Here is a 15,996-nt window from a genome sequence, read left to right as displayed (position 1 = left end):
GCCGCCGGGGAGCAGCGGCTCGGCGGTGGACCGGGCGAGCGGGGTCCCCGCGCGGCGGGCGCGGGCGCGGGCGCGCGTGGCGGAGGGCTGGCGCTGCGCGGGGGCGGCTTCCCGGCGGGCTCCGAGGGGGCTTCCTGCGCCCGCTGCCCTCCTCTGGGGTCGGCGGTGCTTGCTTCCCCGCGGCCGCCCCAGCAACAAAGGCGGAGGGCCGGAAGGGGAGGAAGAGGCCGGCGGATTCGCGAGCGGGCACGGAGGGGAGAAGTCCCGAGTGGGGTGCTGCTCCGGACCGATGCTCCTGCCCGTGGGGCCGCGAGGAAGGCGGGGAAAGTAACTTCCACGGTGGGAAGGGGAAGAGGGGAGAGAGAGGCGTCGGAGAAACCGGCTGGGCGCACAGGCATCCCGGGCAGCCTTCCCCAGCTGTTTTGGGACGGCAGCTCACAGAATCCCCGCCACCTCCCGAGATGCGCTGCACTACCGGGCCCATCATCCGCAGCCAGCGCGGCCGACGGGGGCCCAGGGAGACGATGCGGGCTGGAGGCGGCGGCGCCGTGGCGTCTTCCCCGCTTCGCCCATCCGCCCCGTGTCATGTGGGCACCGGGGGCCTCGGCCGCCTCGCCCCCCAGCCTCCGCTGCCCTGTGGGCCGGAGGCGCCCCTCTCCCCCTGGGGCTCCGTCGCCTCCCCACTGAGGGGCGTGGCGGCCCTCGCTTGGCGCGCCGCGCCGGCCGAGAGCAGGTCCGGCGAAAATCGGCCACGAGGCCCGTCTGTTGTTGTCGGTCTGCGGGCGGAGCGCTTGTTTGTCGCCTCTGCCCAGACTTTCCGTGCTTGTTTGGGTTCTGCGGCTGCGGCCGCGGGGGCGGGGGGCATCCGCGAAGGACGCGCTTTCCTGGAAGGCCGCGATCTGGGAAGCAAGAGCTTGGCCCCGGCCTGCCCCGGAGGGACGGTTTGTGGCCCCTGGACGCCTCGGCGCATCTCCGGACAGCCCCCTCCGTGTCCATGGCGTCTCGGAGACAGAATCTCTCATTCAGCTAACTTAATGCACGTGAATTGCAGCCCCGAAGGGGTCTAAGGCAGAGGAAGCCGGTCGTGGCCCCTTGTTATCCTCACTGCACCCCTGCAAAGTAGGCCAGTGAACGTGGCCTGTTCCAAGATTCTCCTCGTGAGCCCTGTGTGGAATGGAGAATTTGATCCTGGGTCTGCAGAGCTGCCAGCCACTCAGGCCAGCCTCCCCTACCTCCAGATATGTTGGACTACAGCTCCCATCAGCCCCAGCCATCACAGCCCAGGTTGCAGGAGGCTGATGGAGGCGACGCTGGCTTAAATTGCCTTCATCTGACAAAGGTGGTCCCAGGGACGCTTTCGTCTGGCAGCTGTTTTGAGTTGCCCCTTCCCTGTGGATTGCTTTTGCTGCAAGAGACTGAAATGGCTGCCGGTCGCAAAGCCACTCCTGCCCCTCCGTTACCCGTCCTGTTGGCCCCAAGATTTCTTTACTGAGCGGGGTCCTGAAAAGCCTGCCCCAACTGGGCGCCTTCCAGGTGTCTGGCCTCCAAGGCCCCTCAGCCCCAGCCTAATCCTGGGACTCGCAGCTTAAGCATCTGGGAGACGCTCGCTTGGGGGAGTGGGCAGGACACAACGAGTGCCCTGATTTGCATTGCCTCACGCACCACAATTGCTTCACAACACGGGATGGTGTGGTGCTTAGGATGCCGGACTGGGACTTGGGAGCTCCGGATTCTGGTCCTGACTTGGCCACGGAGCTCCCTGGGCGACTCTGGCCAGTCACGCACTCTCAGCCTAGCCTACCTCACAGGGTTGTTATGAGGATAAGAGTGGAGAAGAGGAAGATGATGTCTGTTCCTTGGGTGCAGGATCGATTTTTAAGTTGCCAGGAGACGCTGTCCTGTGAATGCTGTTAAATTATTTCTGTGGGGATGCCTGCTGTCGGGGATCCCAAAAGGACTGGGTTCTCATCAGCATCTGCCTGAGACCTCTTCGCCTGGTGCTCAGCTGGAAGGCGTGTGTGTGTTGAGGAGGGTTGGGGCCGCGTTGCCAGCTGTGCCCCCAGTGTCATCCCAGAGAGCTGGCCTGCCACCACCTTTCCGCAGGCAGGTGTTGTAGGCACCTGGCCCTTTTCCCACATGTGACCCGTCAGGTGCTTGCCATTGTCAGAGTCCCCAGCACCACCCCAGCCCCAGTCTTCTTTTTTCAAGTCTCAGCATACGCAGGTTCTTCCATCTTTCCTCCCAGGATCCTGTTCTAGACCCTCAGTCAGCTTTGCTGCATTGCACTGAATTCCTCTTCAGGTGCAAGATGGGTTCTCGGGTGAAACAGGAGACCCAGGTTATTTGCGACAGTGTTGCTCCATTTGTGTCCTGGGATTTGCGTTGTGATTAGAAGTGGGAAGGGAGGGAAAGTTGGTGGTTGGGGCCACCATGAGTGGCCTGCTCAAGGTGTTGGGAAGCCGTGGGAAAGCAGCGCAAGAGGAAGAAGTGGTGTAAACACCTTTTCTCCCTCATGGAATGCCTTGTGGTGATACTGTCTGGGCAGCACGGGGCTGAGAGCTCCCTTCTGGGACTGTGATGGATACTTTGCAGCTTGTGCCGCATCAGGATGCTGCGGGGGGATGTGGCCCCCTGTATAGTTTCTTGACACGAGTCCATCTTGACTGATGGAACCTGCCAGGGCTTAGCTGGGTATTGGAGCTGGAGAAGGCTTCTTGAGATCCTTGGAGGCAGCAGTGAGAAAGCTGTTCTTAGGACATCTGGAGCCACAAAATTCTGGAAGAGTGGAGCTGGAAGGGCCCGAGGGCTGTCGGGTTCAGCCCCCTGCTCTGTGCAAGACATGGTGCTAATCCATCCCTCTCAGACAGCTGCCTTGAACGAATCCAGGGTGGACGAGCCCACAACCTGCCCAGTCTTTGGTCCCATTGCTGTACTGCTCTGACAGCCAGGAAGTTCTCGATGTTCAGTGGGAACCTGGCTTCCTGTGACTTAAGCCCATTGCTCTCTGTCCTGCACTCTGGGATGATCGAGAAGAGATCCCGTCCTTCCTCTTTGTGCCAGCCTTTCAAGTACTTGCAGAATGCTCTCCTGTCTCCCCTCAGTCTTCTTGAGGCTAAGCATGCCCAGGTCTTTCCCTCTGTCCTCGCAGGGCTTTGTTTCCAACCCCCGGATCATCCTTGTTGCCCTCCTCTGAGCCCTTTCCAGCTTGTCCGCATCTTTCTTAAACTGTGGAGCCCAGAAGTGGACGGGGGACTCCAGGTGAGGCCTAACCAGTGCCCAATAAGGGGAAAGTAGTACTTTACATGTTTGGAAGTTATGCTTCTATTCATGCAGCCCAAAATAGCATTTCCCCTTTGTGCAGCCACATCACAGCGTTGACTCATAGTTAGCCTGTGATCTGCAAAGATTGCAGGATCCTGCCCACCCGCATGATTGTTGAGTCAAGTTGCATTTGGTTTTGCTTTCCTGGGCATAGGACCTGGCATATTTATAAAAGAGTTTATACTCTTTTCAGCGCCAGGTCAAAACCTTTTTACTTAACCATTATTTAAAAAAAATATTTTAATGCAACAGTCATGTTTTATTGGTTATATGTTATTTATTGTTTTTTTAATGCATTTGATTTTACTGATTGTGCGCCGTCCCAAGATGCCACGCATAAGGGACGGCATATAAAAGTTCTAAATAAATTAATATTTCCCTATTGAATTTCACTTTGTTGTTCCCAACCTATCAAGATCACCTTGAATATTCCTTCCGTCTTCTAGGGTATTAGCCAAAACCACCCCTTTTTTCGTCATCTGCAAATCTGATAATTATCCCCTGTACTGACTCGTCCAACTCACCCCTGGACTTCCTCATTCAAATCAGTAATGAAAATATTAAAGAGCACTGGGCCCAAACCCTGCAGTGGCCTTTAGAGCCACTCCTTTGGAAGCTCGCCCCCCCCTTCCCAATTTCTGATAGTCCATCCTGGGCAAGGTGTTGGCAACCTTGGAGATTTTATCATGTTTGATTATGGTCGTGATTGGAAGCCAAGCTCTGCTTCTCCACTCTTGGCATAAGATGAGGCTGTTAAGGTTAGCTGTTTTATTGGATAAAGGTACTATACTGCAAATTGTTTCAGCTGTTTTAAATGCTGCTTTTTATGATTTTGAAATCTTTTTGCAATCTTTTACACTGTTAAAAGTGTTTATATTCTGTTTTTCATCCGTTGTACTCTGGGCTGGGAAATTTTGTGGAACACCCAGAGAACTTTGGCTATGCAAAGCAATGAAATGCAATTCCAGGCTCAGTTTTGGGACAGAAGCAGCCAGAATTACCCTAAAGCATGACTTGGACTGGGGAGCAGTTGTGGCGAGCCGAGTCTGTTGGTTCTTCGGGACCTCTCAGTGGCTTTTCATTGTTGAACGTAGCTTCTTTCTGGTCCGTTTGCAGGACTGACATGTTCCCTCTTGTCTTGCTGCAACTGCCAGCAGCGAATGAACTGGGGGTGGTTTGGGGTCTGGGTTCTTTGCTGGGGTGACGGCTGCTCCGAACAATCCCGCTGGTGGCTTTCTTGCTACGGCAAATGCCACGGTGGGGAAGTGGCTGCTGGAGGCGGGGACGGGCTCAGCCCTTTCCCAGCTCTGCCCCCTCGTGCGGCAGCCTTGCCCTGCTTCATGTGTGGACTGTCCCTGACCATTAGTGGGGATGGTGACGCTGTGGGGAAAAAAAGCCATGAGGAAGCTGCATTTAGGTGGCTCGGTGGAAGGTTGAAATCCAGGACCACCGAGGACAACTGGCTCAGAAATGTTGCCTGTCCCACCCGTGGGCCTGGCAGCTCAGGGCACAGCTGAGCAGACCCGATGCGTGGATGAGAAGGTGGTGCAGAGAGGGGAGGCTCAGTTGGGTTAGGCCCCGGGGAACATTTTGGGATGAGAAGGGCCTGCGCAAGCGGGGTGGGCTGCTTAATGGGCGCTGCAGCCTCTTTGCAGTGGTCTCATCTCGGCAAACCGGTGGGCGGGCGGGTGGGTGCTCTGGTGTGGCGAGAGTTGTCTGCTGTGACTCCACAGTGGAATGCAGGCAGCTGCAGAAAGACTGCGTATCGCCCCGTATGCTGGAAATGGGGGGCTTCAAGACACGTCAAAGCCCATTGTAACCTCGGAGGGAAGAGCTACCTTGCAGCAGCATGTGGTTGGAAACGTAGATGGTCGTTCTTGAGGAGGCGCTGTAGCCCCCGTCAACTTCCAAAGGGCCCCTGAAGGTTCCTGCAATTTTATCTGTTACGCCACACTGTTGGGCAATGTTTGTATCCATGTTTGCCCTGGACGCCAAAGATCACATCATGGAATGGCCATGGCATTTGGCTGCCCGGTAAAGCACCCGGCAGCCAGGGAAAGGAAATCGAAACTTCGGTGGCATTCCCTGGGGGGGGGGTGTGTGCTGAGGAATGCCTGGGTGGTGGCTACTACCGGTTTGGGTGAGAAATCTGTGGCCAGCTAAGATTTGGTGGCCTGGTGTCTTGCCAGACCTGAGATCATCACGGTCCCTGTCACTCTTCTGAGGTGGGGCAGGACCTCAGCTAGCCTGTTCTGATGGAACGCGAACCCCAGGTGTGGGTTGGCTGGTTGCTTAGAGCTTTTCTACCCCGTCTGTCTTGACAGGTACCAGTAAGGAGCGAACAAGACAAAGACAGCATTGTTACGGTGTGTGAATGGGGCTAATGGACTGTTGCTTCTTAACCATGAACAACCCAGAAGGAACGGTGTGTTTAACCTATGAATGGTAATGACATGTTGTTCATGGGCTGTTTCACGGGGCTGCAGAGGCAGTGGCATGAGGAACGTATAAAAGCTGCCGCTCCACAATTACCGCCGACACACAGGCGTGTGGGATACAGAAAGGGGGCAGAAGAAGGGCAGAAACAAGCAACCCAAGGACTGAGAAAACAGACTGTTGTTTATTTAGCCAGACAGGTCTTGGTTAAAGCAACGAACTGGGTTAAATAAACCATGGGTTGACATTGGGCAGGTTTGCATGAAACCAAGCCATCAGGGCTCGAATATGTGTGAAACAGGGCACTATGTTTCTTAACCGTGAGGGGTGCGAAACACTCCCTTCTTCTCTGGCTAAAGGATGGGAAGGAGTGTGAGAGTTTGCCCGCAGCTCAGAGGCGTTCAAGGGGTGGAAGGAAGTCTCATGCTCTTCCAGGGTTTTCCACCAGGGCACCCCCATCCTCCTGAATTAGACACGGGCATGTTCCACCTTGAGCACATTAAGAAAACGCTCTCAGTGAGAATGAGTGGGACTTCGGGTTTCTCCAAGGTGACACAGGGCGTGGCTAAGACAAAATGACACCTGTCCTGCAAAATTGCGGGCTGCGTGATTTGGGGGAAAGATGGAGCGGGAAACCCGTCAGTGGTGCCCATTCAGTCCATCAGAAGTGAGAGGACGGAAGGTTGTGATCAAAACATCCAGCCATGCGCAGGGAGCTATGAGAGTGAGGAAGTGTGGCTGTTCGGTCATTCACAATCAGTTTACGTTGTCTTCAGTCTCAAGCGCACAACAAGGCTGGCGTGGCTTCTTTAACATCTGCACAATTTCACAGTGTGTTCAGGAGTTAAGCATGGCATCTTCCCCCGTGCACAGACCAGCACCATGCACCTGGTGCCTTCCCAAAATTTTGGACTACAACGGCCAGCATTCCTGGCTATTGGTCATGCTGACTGGGGAGAATGGGAGCTGAAGTCCAAAACTTCAAGGGGGGCAGTTTGGGGAAACTGGACTGGAGATCAACTATGCTGTGAAGTAAACAGAGAGTAAAATGTAGGCAGACAATCTGGTGCTGTCCGGAGTTTTGAAGAACAGCTGAAAGAAGGCTAGTCTTTGTGAGCAGATTATGGGAGTTGGTTAAGCATAGTACAAATATTCATGCGGTGTGATGAGCGCTGGTGGTAGCTTGGGTGGTACTTGTGCTAATCTTTCATGTCCCTAAACGAGCCACACTCCCTCTCGAACTCGTCTCCAAGCTCAGTCAGCTGCCACAGTTTTCAGTGGAGCTTGCCATTCGTTAAAACAATTGTGCTCGGCTTATTGCATTGTCTTTTATTTATTTTATTCAGTGGGTGGGTGAGGTCTAGATGGTTAGAAACAATTCCACGCGGCTGCATTCATTCAGTGCGTAGCAACCGGAGTACTCAAAGGTGTTTCCTTTGTGCTCAGGAGGCTGAAAACCAAACCAAACATGATGTACGATTTGAATCTGCCACGAGTGAGTCAACAGAGAGTTATCGTTTAGCTCTGGCATGGCCCAGATGATGGGTTTGCCTCACTCAGAAGCAAATCCCTTTGCACACTGATCTGGTATCTTTAAAAGCAATGATTTGTGATCACCTTACACCTAGTTGCGGGATCAGACCATTGTTGAGTCAGGGCTGCTGGCCTCACATGTTAATTCTTGAGGAGTTCTTGAGGACTGGCTGCACTTTTGTTAAACTTGGGTGCATTTTCTGTTCAGTTTGAAGAGCAAGCGAGCAGCATTTCAAGCATCCCTTCAATCCATCCACAGTTTTTATTTATTTACTGCTTTTGTATATTGTTCATTGCTATCAAAGCTCTCAGAGCAGTACAATATAACAGTGTAACGATTTAAATGCATACTGTTACGCAGCAAATAACACAACGATAAAATAACATCCATCCATAGAGACTCCCTTGCCTGCCTGCATCACATACCTGCTCCTGAGATATAACAACACTATAAAACTAAATCAGCTAAAACAAACACTAGAAAAACGAATAATGAACCACAGATGACAAGAAATACATACATACATAAATAATAAAAATAAATGTGATTTTAATAAATAATTAAAATTTCCAATTAATAATTTGCGATTACTCCACGGTATCCATGAGACAAAACTAAAATGTAACGAAACAATGGCAATTAAATTGGTTAACAATTAAATTAGGGAAAATAAAAAGGGCTTGGCCTGTTGGCACCAGGTGCATATCTAAGAAGCATAATCACTTCAGGGCAGGTGGGGCCATCCCCTCCCTCTGAGAGGCATGAACAGTTTCCTGGACTCAGGGACACAGCCCCTCCTTGGCTTGGATGATAAGCCATGAGGGGCAAGGGTGGGGAATGTAGGTGGTTGGCCCACCCCTTCTAAGGACCTCGTCCGCATCCTCAGGGCTCAGTAATTGAACCGCATCCAGAACAGGTGGACCAAAGGCTGCACTGGACACCTGTTCCCAAGACCAACCCACAACGAATCTGAGCGACGGTCAATGTGGAACCCAGTCCTGAGCAGATCTGAGTAACTCACCACCATTTCTTCCCAATGAGAGGAATTCACACATTCTTGGAGCATCCTCACCATCCCGCAACCTCCTTCTGTGCCAGTCTTCCTCAAATTCTAACGTGGCTCATTCCCCCCAGTCTTTGGCGAGCTTTGCAGCCTTTCCAGATAGTCACAGACCTTTCCAAGAATCACAGGAGCTTTTAATTCCACTTTGCCTCTCTCTCTCTCTAAGGCAGTGCATTCTTGGGTTGGCCTCTGCCACGGTACCCCCAGCTGGCCGGCCAGAAAAATGCTGGAGAGAGAGATTGGCTGGAGAAGGATGGCCAGAAAGGTTGTCTCGGACCATTCACCCCAACAAACATTCTGAAACCTGCCCAGGGAGCTTTGGCTATGAGGCAGAATAGATATAAAATAGAGAAAATAGCATTTCCTATGCAATATTCTCTCTTTTCTTGCAAAGAAAGAGAAGATGCAGAACTTCTGGAAGGGTTTGCAGCAGGTGGAGACAACTTGAGATGCGTGCTGTGGTGGGCCAGGGATGGCACATAGGTGGCGGACTCCAGAAGACGTGCGGGATCCAGCCGCGAGGGCATCACAGGGCACGATGCTGAGGCTGGCTTGGGGCTAAGAGAGTTGTTTCCTGTTTTGCTGTGAGCGGGAAGCTGCTTAGATGAGTTGACACATCCGCAGTCGATGGTGTGCATTTCTGAGACAACCATGGAAGGTGGCCGGCCTGTGGGGGGAAAAAGTTTTGGGAGGGGATTTCTCCGAGAGCTGGCATGGAGTGGCTGGACTGGGAGCTGGGAGGACTGGGATTTTGTCCCCACACAGCCATGATGCTTGCTTTGAGCCAAAGACTCTCTCTCGGCCTTTCCTACCTCGCAAGGTCGTTGTGCGTATAAAAATGGCGTAGCGGGGAAGCATGCAAGTTGGTTTCTCACAGGAGGAAAAAGGCAGGAAAGAGATGCAATGTCAAAATGCAGAGATGGTGAGAAATGGGGCGATGTGCCACATTTTCTTATCATCTCAAAAGCGCACTGTCTTGCGTTGCGCATGGACTTTGGGGCCTCATTGCTTTTGGATGTCCATCATCCTCATGTCGAATGGTACTGCTCCCTCCTTTGCCCTGCACGTTCTCCAGTTCGTTATTTAACAGGAAGTAAACCGATGCTTCTTTATGCTGAAGACTCGGTTTTTCTCCCTGTGGCAATGAGAGCGGCACACGAAATCGGGCTGAAAGAACCCAGACAACATGTGTGTAATGGCAAATGCACACGGGAGCACTGGGTATGCCCACAAGTCCACTGTGGCAGGAGGCCCAGACGCTGCTTGGACTTTACCTCCAGGCCAAGGAAAGATCTGCCTCTTGTGCTTCCGTGCTCCGCTCTCCTTCCATGATGGGCTTCTCGCGTTGTCCTCTGGTCAGGGGGAAGAACTAGCGTGGGTGCAACCGGCAGATTTTCTCTGGGGAACATCTCACGGGGGACCGGCAACCTGCTCATGGGGATTTGCGTGGCTCGTGGGCTAGCAGTTCAGGTCCCAGGCCCACATGGGCATCCAGAGTGGCTTGGCAAACCTGCCTGTGTTTTCTGTGCTTTGCTATCATGCAGCGTTTGGTGATGTGGGTCTGTAATAAAATAGGCCCCACTTGGAAGGGGGAGCCGCACAGACTTGCCCTGTTCCGCGCTTTTTATGCCATGCCACGGACATGCGAACCTGCCCGTGCCATCCTGGGCTGGTTCACAGGTGCCTTGCCTTGGAGGGGGAACCTCAGAAGCGATGGAGCTCTCGTTCAGAAGGCGGCGACCATGTGGATTGTGCAAGCTGTGTGTGGGAACAAAAGCAAAAATCAGTTGATGCCATTAATTAGTACAGCTTCTTGCATGCCAAATGCTGTAAGAGAACAATGGTACGCCGGACGGCGAGAGCATGATGCTGGCTGTTCTTGCGCAGCGAACTCTGCAAGAAAGCACGATTCCTTCTGCAGAAATGGAACAGGCGCATCCAGTCCCCTGCAAGGACCAACCCAGAGGCGTGCTGACTCAGTCGCTCGGCTGAGCAGGTCAGAGGGTCCTTACTGAGCCCGTTGCTGCGTGGTTGAAATGAGCAGGATCCCCAGTGCCGCCTTCGGAGGAAAAATAAAAATCCCCCATGGATGCAGCGGCAGTCTTCTGCTTCTGCATTAAAAGTGGGGCAGGAGAAGACGCAGACACCTGGGCCGTGCCCGCCGTGGCCGGCAAGAGGCTGCAGCCAGGATGCAGAGGCTCCCCCAGACCAGCTGGTGCCTGTGGGAAGGCCCGGGCGAGTTGTTTTGTCCAAAGCGGGGCGTGGCGGCTCTCCACCGAATGCGTGGCCGGAGGGAGCCTGGCCCCTGGCCAGAGACCTGCCAGAGGAGGAGGGCAGGGAGCTCAGGAGGCCCTTTGGACTGCCCAGCCCCAGCCCCTGCTCCGGCATGCTGGGAATGTATTTTAAGTTGCATGCCACCTTTCAGCCAAAAATGGCACTCCAGGCAGCTGAGGATACTAAAGTGCAGCTCCACAGACAGACAGACAGACGGGGGGGGAGGGAGGGGAGGGAGACGGGGGCTGGGCACTGGGGCAGTTAATGACAATGTTTCCTGGTCCAAGGCGTGGGGAGCAGGAACCCAAAGGCACTGGGACCAGGGCAACAGAACCCAGGGCATGGCAGAGTCCAGGCACCTTCCAAAATCCAACACTGAAGTCAGAGGCAAGGTCATAGTCAAGGAACAGGCCCAGGTCGGGGTGCAGGGGCATGGATCCAGCCAAGGCGAGGACCCGGCCGCAAGGGTCCAGCACAGGGAAGACAAGAGCAGCGGCAGGTGACTTGAGGCCGATCGCCAGGTGGGAATCGGGAGCAGCAGACGTGTGGCGAGCAAGGCAAGGGAATGAGGCAGGACAAGGCGAGGCAGGACACCGGCTCGGGCAAGATGCGGGCACAGAACACATGGCGAGCAGCAGGTGGACCTGTGCTGCTATGGCAAGATGGCGAGGCAGGGCAGGATGGCAGGGCAAGGCAGTGACCAGATGCAGCCAGGTCAGGGCAGCAGCATGACCTGAACCACTGCTAGCAGGAGGACCTGCGTTGCTGGGATGGGATGGCAGGGCAGGGCCCAGAGAAGGAAGGATGCGGGAGCAGAAATGCACTGCCACGAACAGGCAGGCCCATCTTGGTGAGGCGCCGAGTGGCAGGAAGAGGTTGCTCTCATATCGAGCTCTTCCAACCAGCACCATCCCGGAGGTTGAGAGCTTCAGCAGGGCCTGGAACCGCTCCTGCAAGCCCTACCGTGGCCATTCCAGTTTCTGTGACCAGATGGAGCCCTGGAGCAGGCCAGATCCTCGTACGTGCAACACAAAACTAGGCCCATTAAAACACTGATTAGAAACACAATAATAAAAGGCATATTCAGCACCCAGCCAGCATCCACCCTGCACTGAGTGTGCCGTTCGGCCGAGCCATTTTGCTGGGATCCTCTGAAGCTTGTGTGTGTGTGTTATCCAGCTTCTCCTGACCAGGCGCTTTCCAGATGCTTTGGAGCATATCCCATTCTCCTCAGCCAGCACGGCCAGCAAGTACATCTGGCAGGCTCCAGGTTGCGGGCAGTTGCCTCTCAGTTGCAGCCTTCGCTAACTTTTCAATTATGCCCCGTTTTGCTTTCTTTAGAATGTGGAGAGCAGATCCAGAAGCGCACCGGCTGAGCATCCACAGTTGGTCCCCGGTTTGTGCCAAGGGGAGTTTTCGTTCTCTGTGGAACAGAACTTCTTGCCGCGTTGGACAAAATGCCCCAGGTGAACGGGTATGTGCAGTCGCCGCTGGACGGCCTCCTGGAACAGCTGACGCTGCACCTGGCCTGCTCGAAGTGCAGCCTTCAGGTGAACGAGAGCACCTACCAGCTAGCGGAGCAGCCGCCGCACTGCTGCCCGAAGGAACTTCTCCTGGCCAGGTGCAAGGGGACGCAAGGGAAGCTCTGGAGGAAGGTGGGCAGGAGGCCCATCTTCCCAAACCCAGCCCAGTACGACGTGTGCCGGTACTACGTCCCTGGCCGGGGGTGCACCAAGCACAGGAACCAGTGCACCTTTGCCTGGAGCCAGGAGGAGGTGATCGTGTGGACGTATGAGAGGAAGCACAACATGGGGAGGCAGCTGCTGAAGATGCTGCTGTGGCGAGAGCTGAGCAGCTCCTTGAGCAGCCAGTTCCCCCCCAAGCCCCTGGACCACAGCGTCTCGGAGGACATCCTGAGTGAGTTCGGGGGACGCTTCCAGGAGATCTGTAAGACCTGCTTTTATAGAACCCCGCAGAAGATCTGCCCCAGAGACTCGGCCTGGGCCTGCAGGGGCCACTGGAGCCCTCTTTTGGCCCATGTGGTCACCAACGGCACGAGGAAGGAGCAGTACACGGAGATCCGGCCCTGCCCGGGGGCCGTGAAGTTGTTCAGCTACTGCAGGCCCGTCTCTGCGGGCGAGCCCTGCAAGCACACCGTGGACCGGTGTGTCTTCGCGCACAGCGACGTGGAACTGGCGGTCTGGGAGGCGGAGCAGCACGGCGGCTTAGCGCGCGGAGACCTGCTGCGCTCGCAGGGGGACGGCCAGGCGGGGGAGGAGGCCTCGCAGCCCGGAGTCCGGTTCTACTGCCGGGTGTGCCTGGTGACCTGTAGCTCGCAGGAGAGCTTCGAGAACCACTGCTCCTCCGTGGAGCACAGGCAGCTCATCACCACCAACTGCCTGGTCCAGTGGACTTACCGCACGCCCCCGTACGACCCCAAGGCCCTTGTTCTCTGCAGCAGGTGAGCCAGCTTCCTCTTTCGGGGGATAGTCCTTCCTGAAGCCCTTCGAAAGCTAGCTTTCCCAGCACCGTCGAGGCAGCTGCGTCTAATGCTGAGCCTAACTTAATTTAAGGGTGGGTCTGCTTTTAGGAGGATGGACGTTGGAGAGCGCCCATGGGGGGGCTCTACTGAGAGGGGGGCTTGATTCTCCATGGCTGCAATCCTTAGGATTAAGGAGCAGTTCCCCACCTCCCAGGATAGCTTCCTAAGCTGCAGCTGACCCCTTTATCCAGGGGTTTGGAGAAGCCTCGCCGTGGGGAGTGGGTGCGTTTAGACTGGGGACATTCCTGCATGGCAGAAGGCGGTGGCTGATGGTTGGGGGAAGGGCGTCTGGGGGTGCTCCGAGGTCCGGATCGGGCCTGTGACCCTCCTGCCTTCTCCTGAACTGATGCATGGCTGCCTGTGGGCTGGTTTTCCCGTGCAGAGCGGAGGCCTGTGACTATGGGCAGGATTGTGCCAAGGCCCACTCCATCGAGGAGCTGGAGGAGTGGATCCAGAGGGTGAAGCTGGCCGAGGAGAGCAGGAAGTCTGCTCGGCAGGGCGGCCTCCTGGCTTACCAGGACCGGCTGCTCGCCGAATACCAAGAGAGCTACAATGAGGTCTTGATTGTAAGTTGCCGGCTGCAAGGGGAAACTGCGGGGTGGGGTGTGTTGGCGGCCCAGAGCGTCTCCAGAAAGGCAGTGCCCTCCCGTACTTGTTCGCCCTTGGCATTCTGGGGCAAACTAATTATGCATGCTAATGGCTGCCAGGTGGAGTTCTGTACCAGCTATAGGCCAGCCTTCCCAGTGGAGAGTCCACAGTCTGGTGGGACTCCGGAATTGGGTTGTTCCAGCCACTGGGAATGACCTGCCTCTGCGTGGCTTGGCCTGCTGGGCTGGGTGGCCCCTTGTTCAGTCCCGCATGGCTCCTCCGGAGGGCGTTGTTGGGAAGGAGGGCTTTTACATTCTTCAGGAGCAGTCCTCTTCAGCTGGTGCCTCCAGGGCAGGATGCCAACAGGGTGCTGAGGCACATGGGCAGGCGGGACTCTGGGACCCATCCTGCTGGAGGGCCAGCCACTGTGTGAACAGAATGCTGGACCAGATGGACCGCGGTTCTGATCCAGCAGGACGATTCTCAGGCAGTGGGTACCACAACTGGAGACCAGCGGGCTCCTTGTGCCTCTTGGCTGTCACCTTACGCCGTCGTTATGTTGTTTTTCTTTTATCTTCTTTTGTATTTGGGAGGCTGGCTTGCAAAAAGCAAAGCGCTGTGCACCAGCACCGTCTTGAGTGGGATCAAAAGAGGGGGTGCCTGTTTTGGGGTTCAGGGCCCACATCCGTCTTGTGCTTGGGTCCTTGGGCACATTGCTTTTCTTCCTGCCTCAGCAGTTGGCCTCCTGGGAAACGAGTGTCCAGTATGGTGGCCATTTTCTGAATGAGCATGGCAGTCATTCTGTGAGAGTGCCCAGGGACTGGGGCAGGAAGGCTGGAGAGCTGCTCTCTGGCTGCAGATGAGCGTGACCCCCTTGGGCAGGGCCGCACGGAATGACCGCAGCAAGAGGCCCCTCGGCCGCTGTGAAGCAGGGCTGTACCTGAAAAATAAAATTTGTTTGCTACGAGGAGAAAGGGCGATTGCTCACCCGCCTTCTACTTAAATCTTTCAAATGTGATGGCTTGCCTAAATCTGAGGAATACTTAACCTGAATGGAAATCTCAGGATATTTATTCAGGGCCTCAAATTCTAAAATCTGCTTTTCTTCCCTTGCCCCAGTGCCACAAATCGAAATTGTTCATTAACAGTTGTGAACAGAATTTTTGCATGTGTGTGCGCACGCACAGATCTAGAAATGCAGAAGCACCCCGGCATTAAGATTGGCTTCTCATCCCATTTGTCTAATTGGTGTTTCGACTTTGCAAGAACATTCTGCCACCACGGAACCTGTAGCAAACATAATTAAAAACCAGGACAGAGAGTGTCATGCGGAAATGCGCTCTCGCTCTCCGGCTTCCCTTTTTCTGGTGGCCTCATCTCTTTGCCTCTCTTGCCAGATTTCTCAGGAACTCGAAGGGGTAGTGGTTACCTGCCAGCAGCCCCTGAAGGTATTTTCAGAGGACAAGAAGATGCGGTACCAATGGATTTTCACTGTTCATTCCCAGGTAGGTTTGAAAGGTGAAGGAGCGTAAAAGAGATCTAAGCCTAACCCCCAGCCGGTGGGCCAGATCTGGCCTGTGGGAGTCTTACCTGTGCAGGTGAGCACTTGCAACCCCTGCAGAGGCACCTCGAGATTAGTGGAGGGGGATGCTGAGCTCTGAGGTTGCAGCTGTGTTTGCTCAGCAAGCCGGTCCTGGAACTGCGGGGTCCTGACCCAGAGCAAGAGGAGGAAGAGCGGGGACTGGGCAGTGGGGACCCCAGGGTTAGCTGTCAAGCGAGGGGGAAGAGCGGTCTGCCAGCGGAGAGCACCCGCTGGCCAAGAGACTCCACAGAGGACGCATTGTGAATCAGTGCTTCCTCTTCAGCAGGGGGTCAGGTAGCCTGGACTGGGTGTTCCTCGGAGGACTGCATTCCCTGTTCCCCAGCTGCCCAGGTCTTGCACCATTCCTCCTCCTCCACCATTCAAAAAAAACCCTGAAATGTTGTGTCAAAGCTTAGTTACAGGGACTAAGAGACAGTGCTGTGCAATGGTTAGTGAAGGCCTGGACATAGGGGGTGGTCCTTTAATCACAAGGCTGGGCTAGCAAGCACCATCCCCAATTCCTGCTTGCTGTTCAGCACATAAGAATTGAGCAAGAACATTGTGTAGTTCTGTATCAGATGCAGACTACTACTCCCATCAGCCCCAGGCAGCACTAACTGGCTTGCCCAAGACGGTTGCCATGGTTCCTTGCATTA

At 55.0% G+C, this 15,996-nt stretch overlaps 1 protein-coding gene across 4 annotated transcripts in view; it reads left to right on the top strand.

Annotated features, from left to right (window-relative positions):
- The first annotated feature begins 11,958 nt into the window (after positions 1-11,958).
- The window catches only part of HELZ2 (helicase with zinc finger 2), a 40,197-nt gene continuing 36,159 nt past the window's right edge, over positions 11,959-15,996 (top strand). For 3 of the 4 annotated variants that reach the window (XR_006417074.1, XM_044454884.1, XM_044454883.1), the window contains exons 1-3: positions 11,960-13,089; positions 13,553-13,736; positions 15,156-15,263. Coding sequence is in view for 3 of the 4 variants with exons in the window: in XM_044454884.1 (XP_044310819.1) it covers positions 12,086-13,089; positions 13,553-13,736; positions 15,156-15,263 (1,296 nt within the window). In the remaining variant the exon portion in view is untranslated. Of the gene's footprint in view, positions 13,090-13,552; positions 13,737-15,155; positions 15,264-15,996 lie in introns of all 4 variants that reach the window. The other variant, XM_044454885.1, reaches the window with a different exon arrangement.

This window comes from Varanus komodoensis, unplaced genomic scaffold (assembly GCF_004798865.1).
Source record: "Varanus komodoensis strain SLA01 unplaced genomic scaffold, ASM479886v1 scaffold8, whole genome shotgun sequence".
Classification (NCBI taxonomy): Eukaryota; Metazoa; Chordata; class Lepidosauria; order Squamata; family Varanidae; genus Varanus; species Varanus komodoensis.
This window is presented reverse-complemented; position numbering and strand designations above follow the sequence as displayed.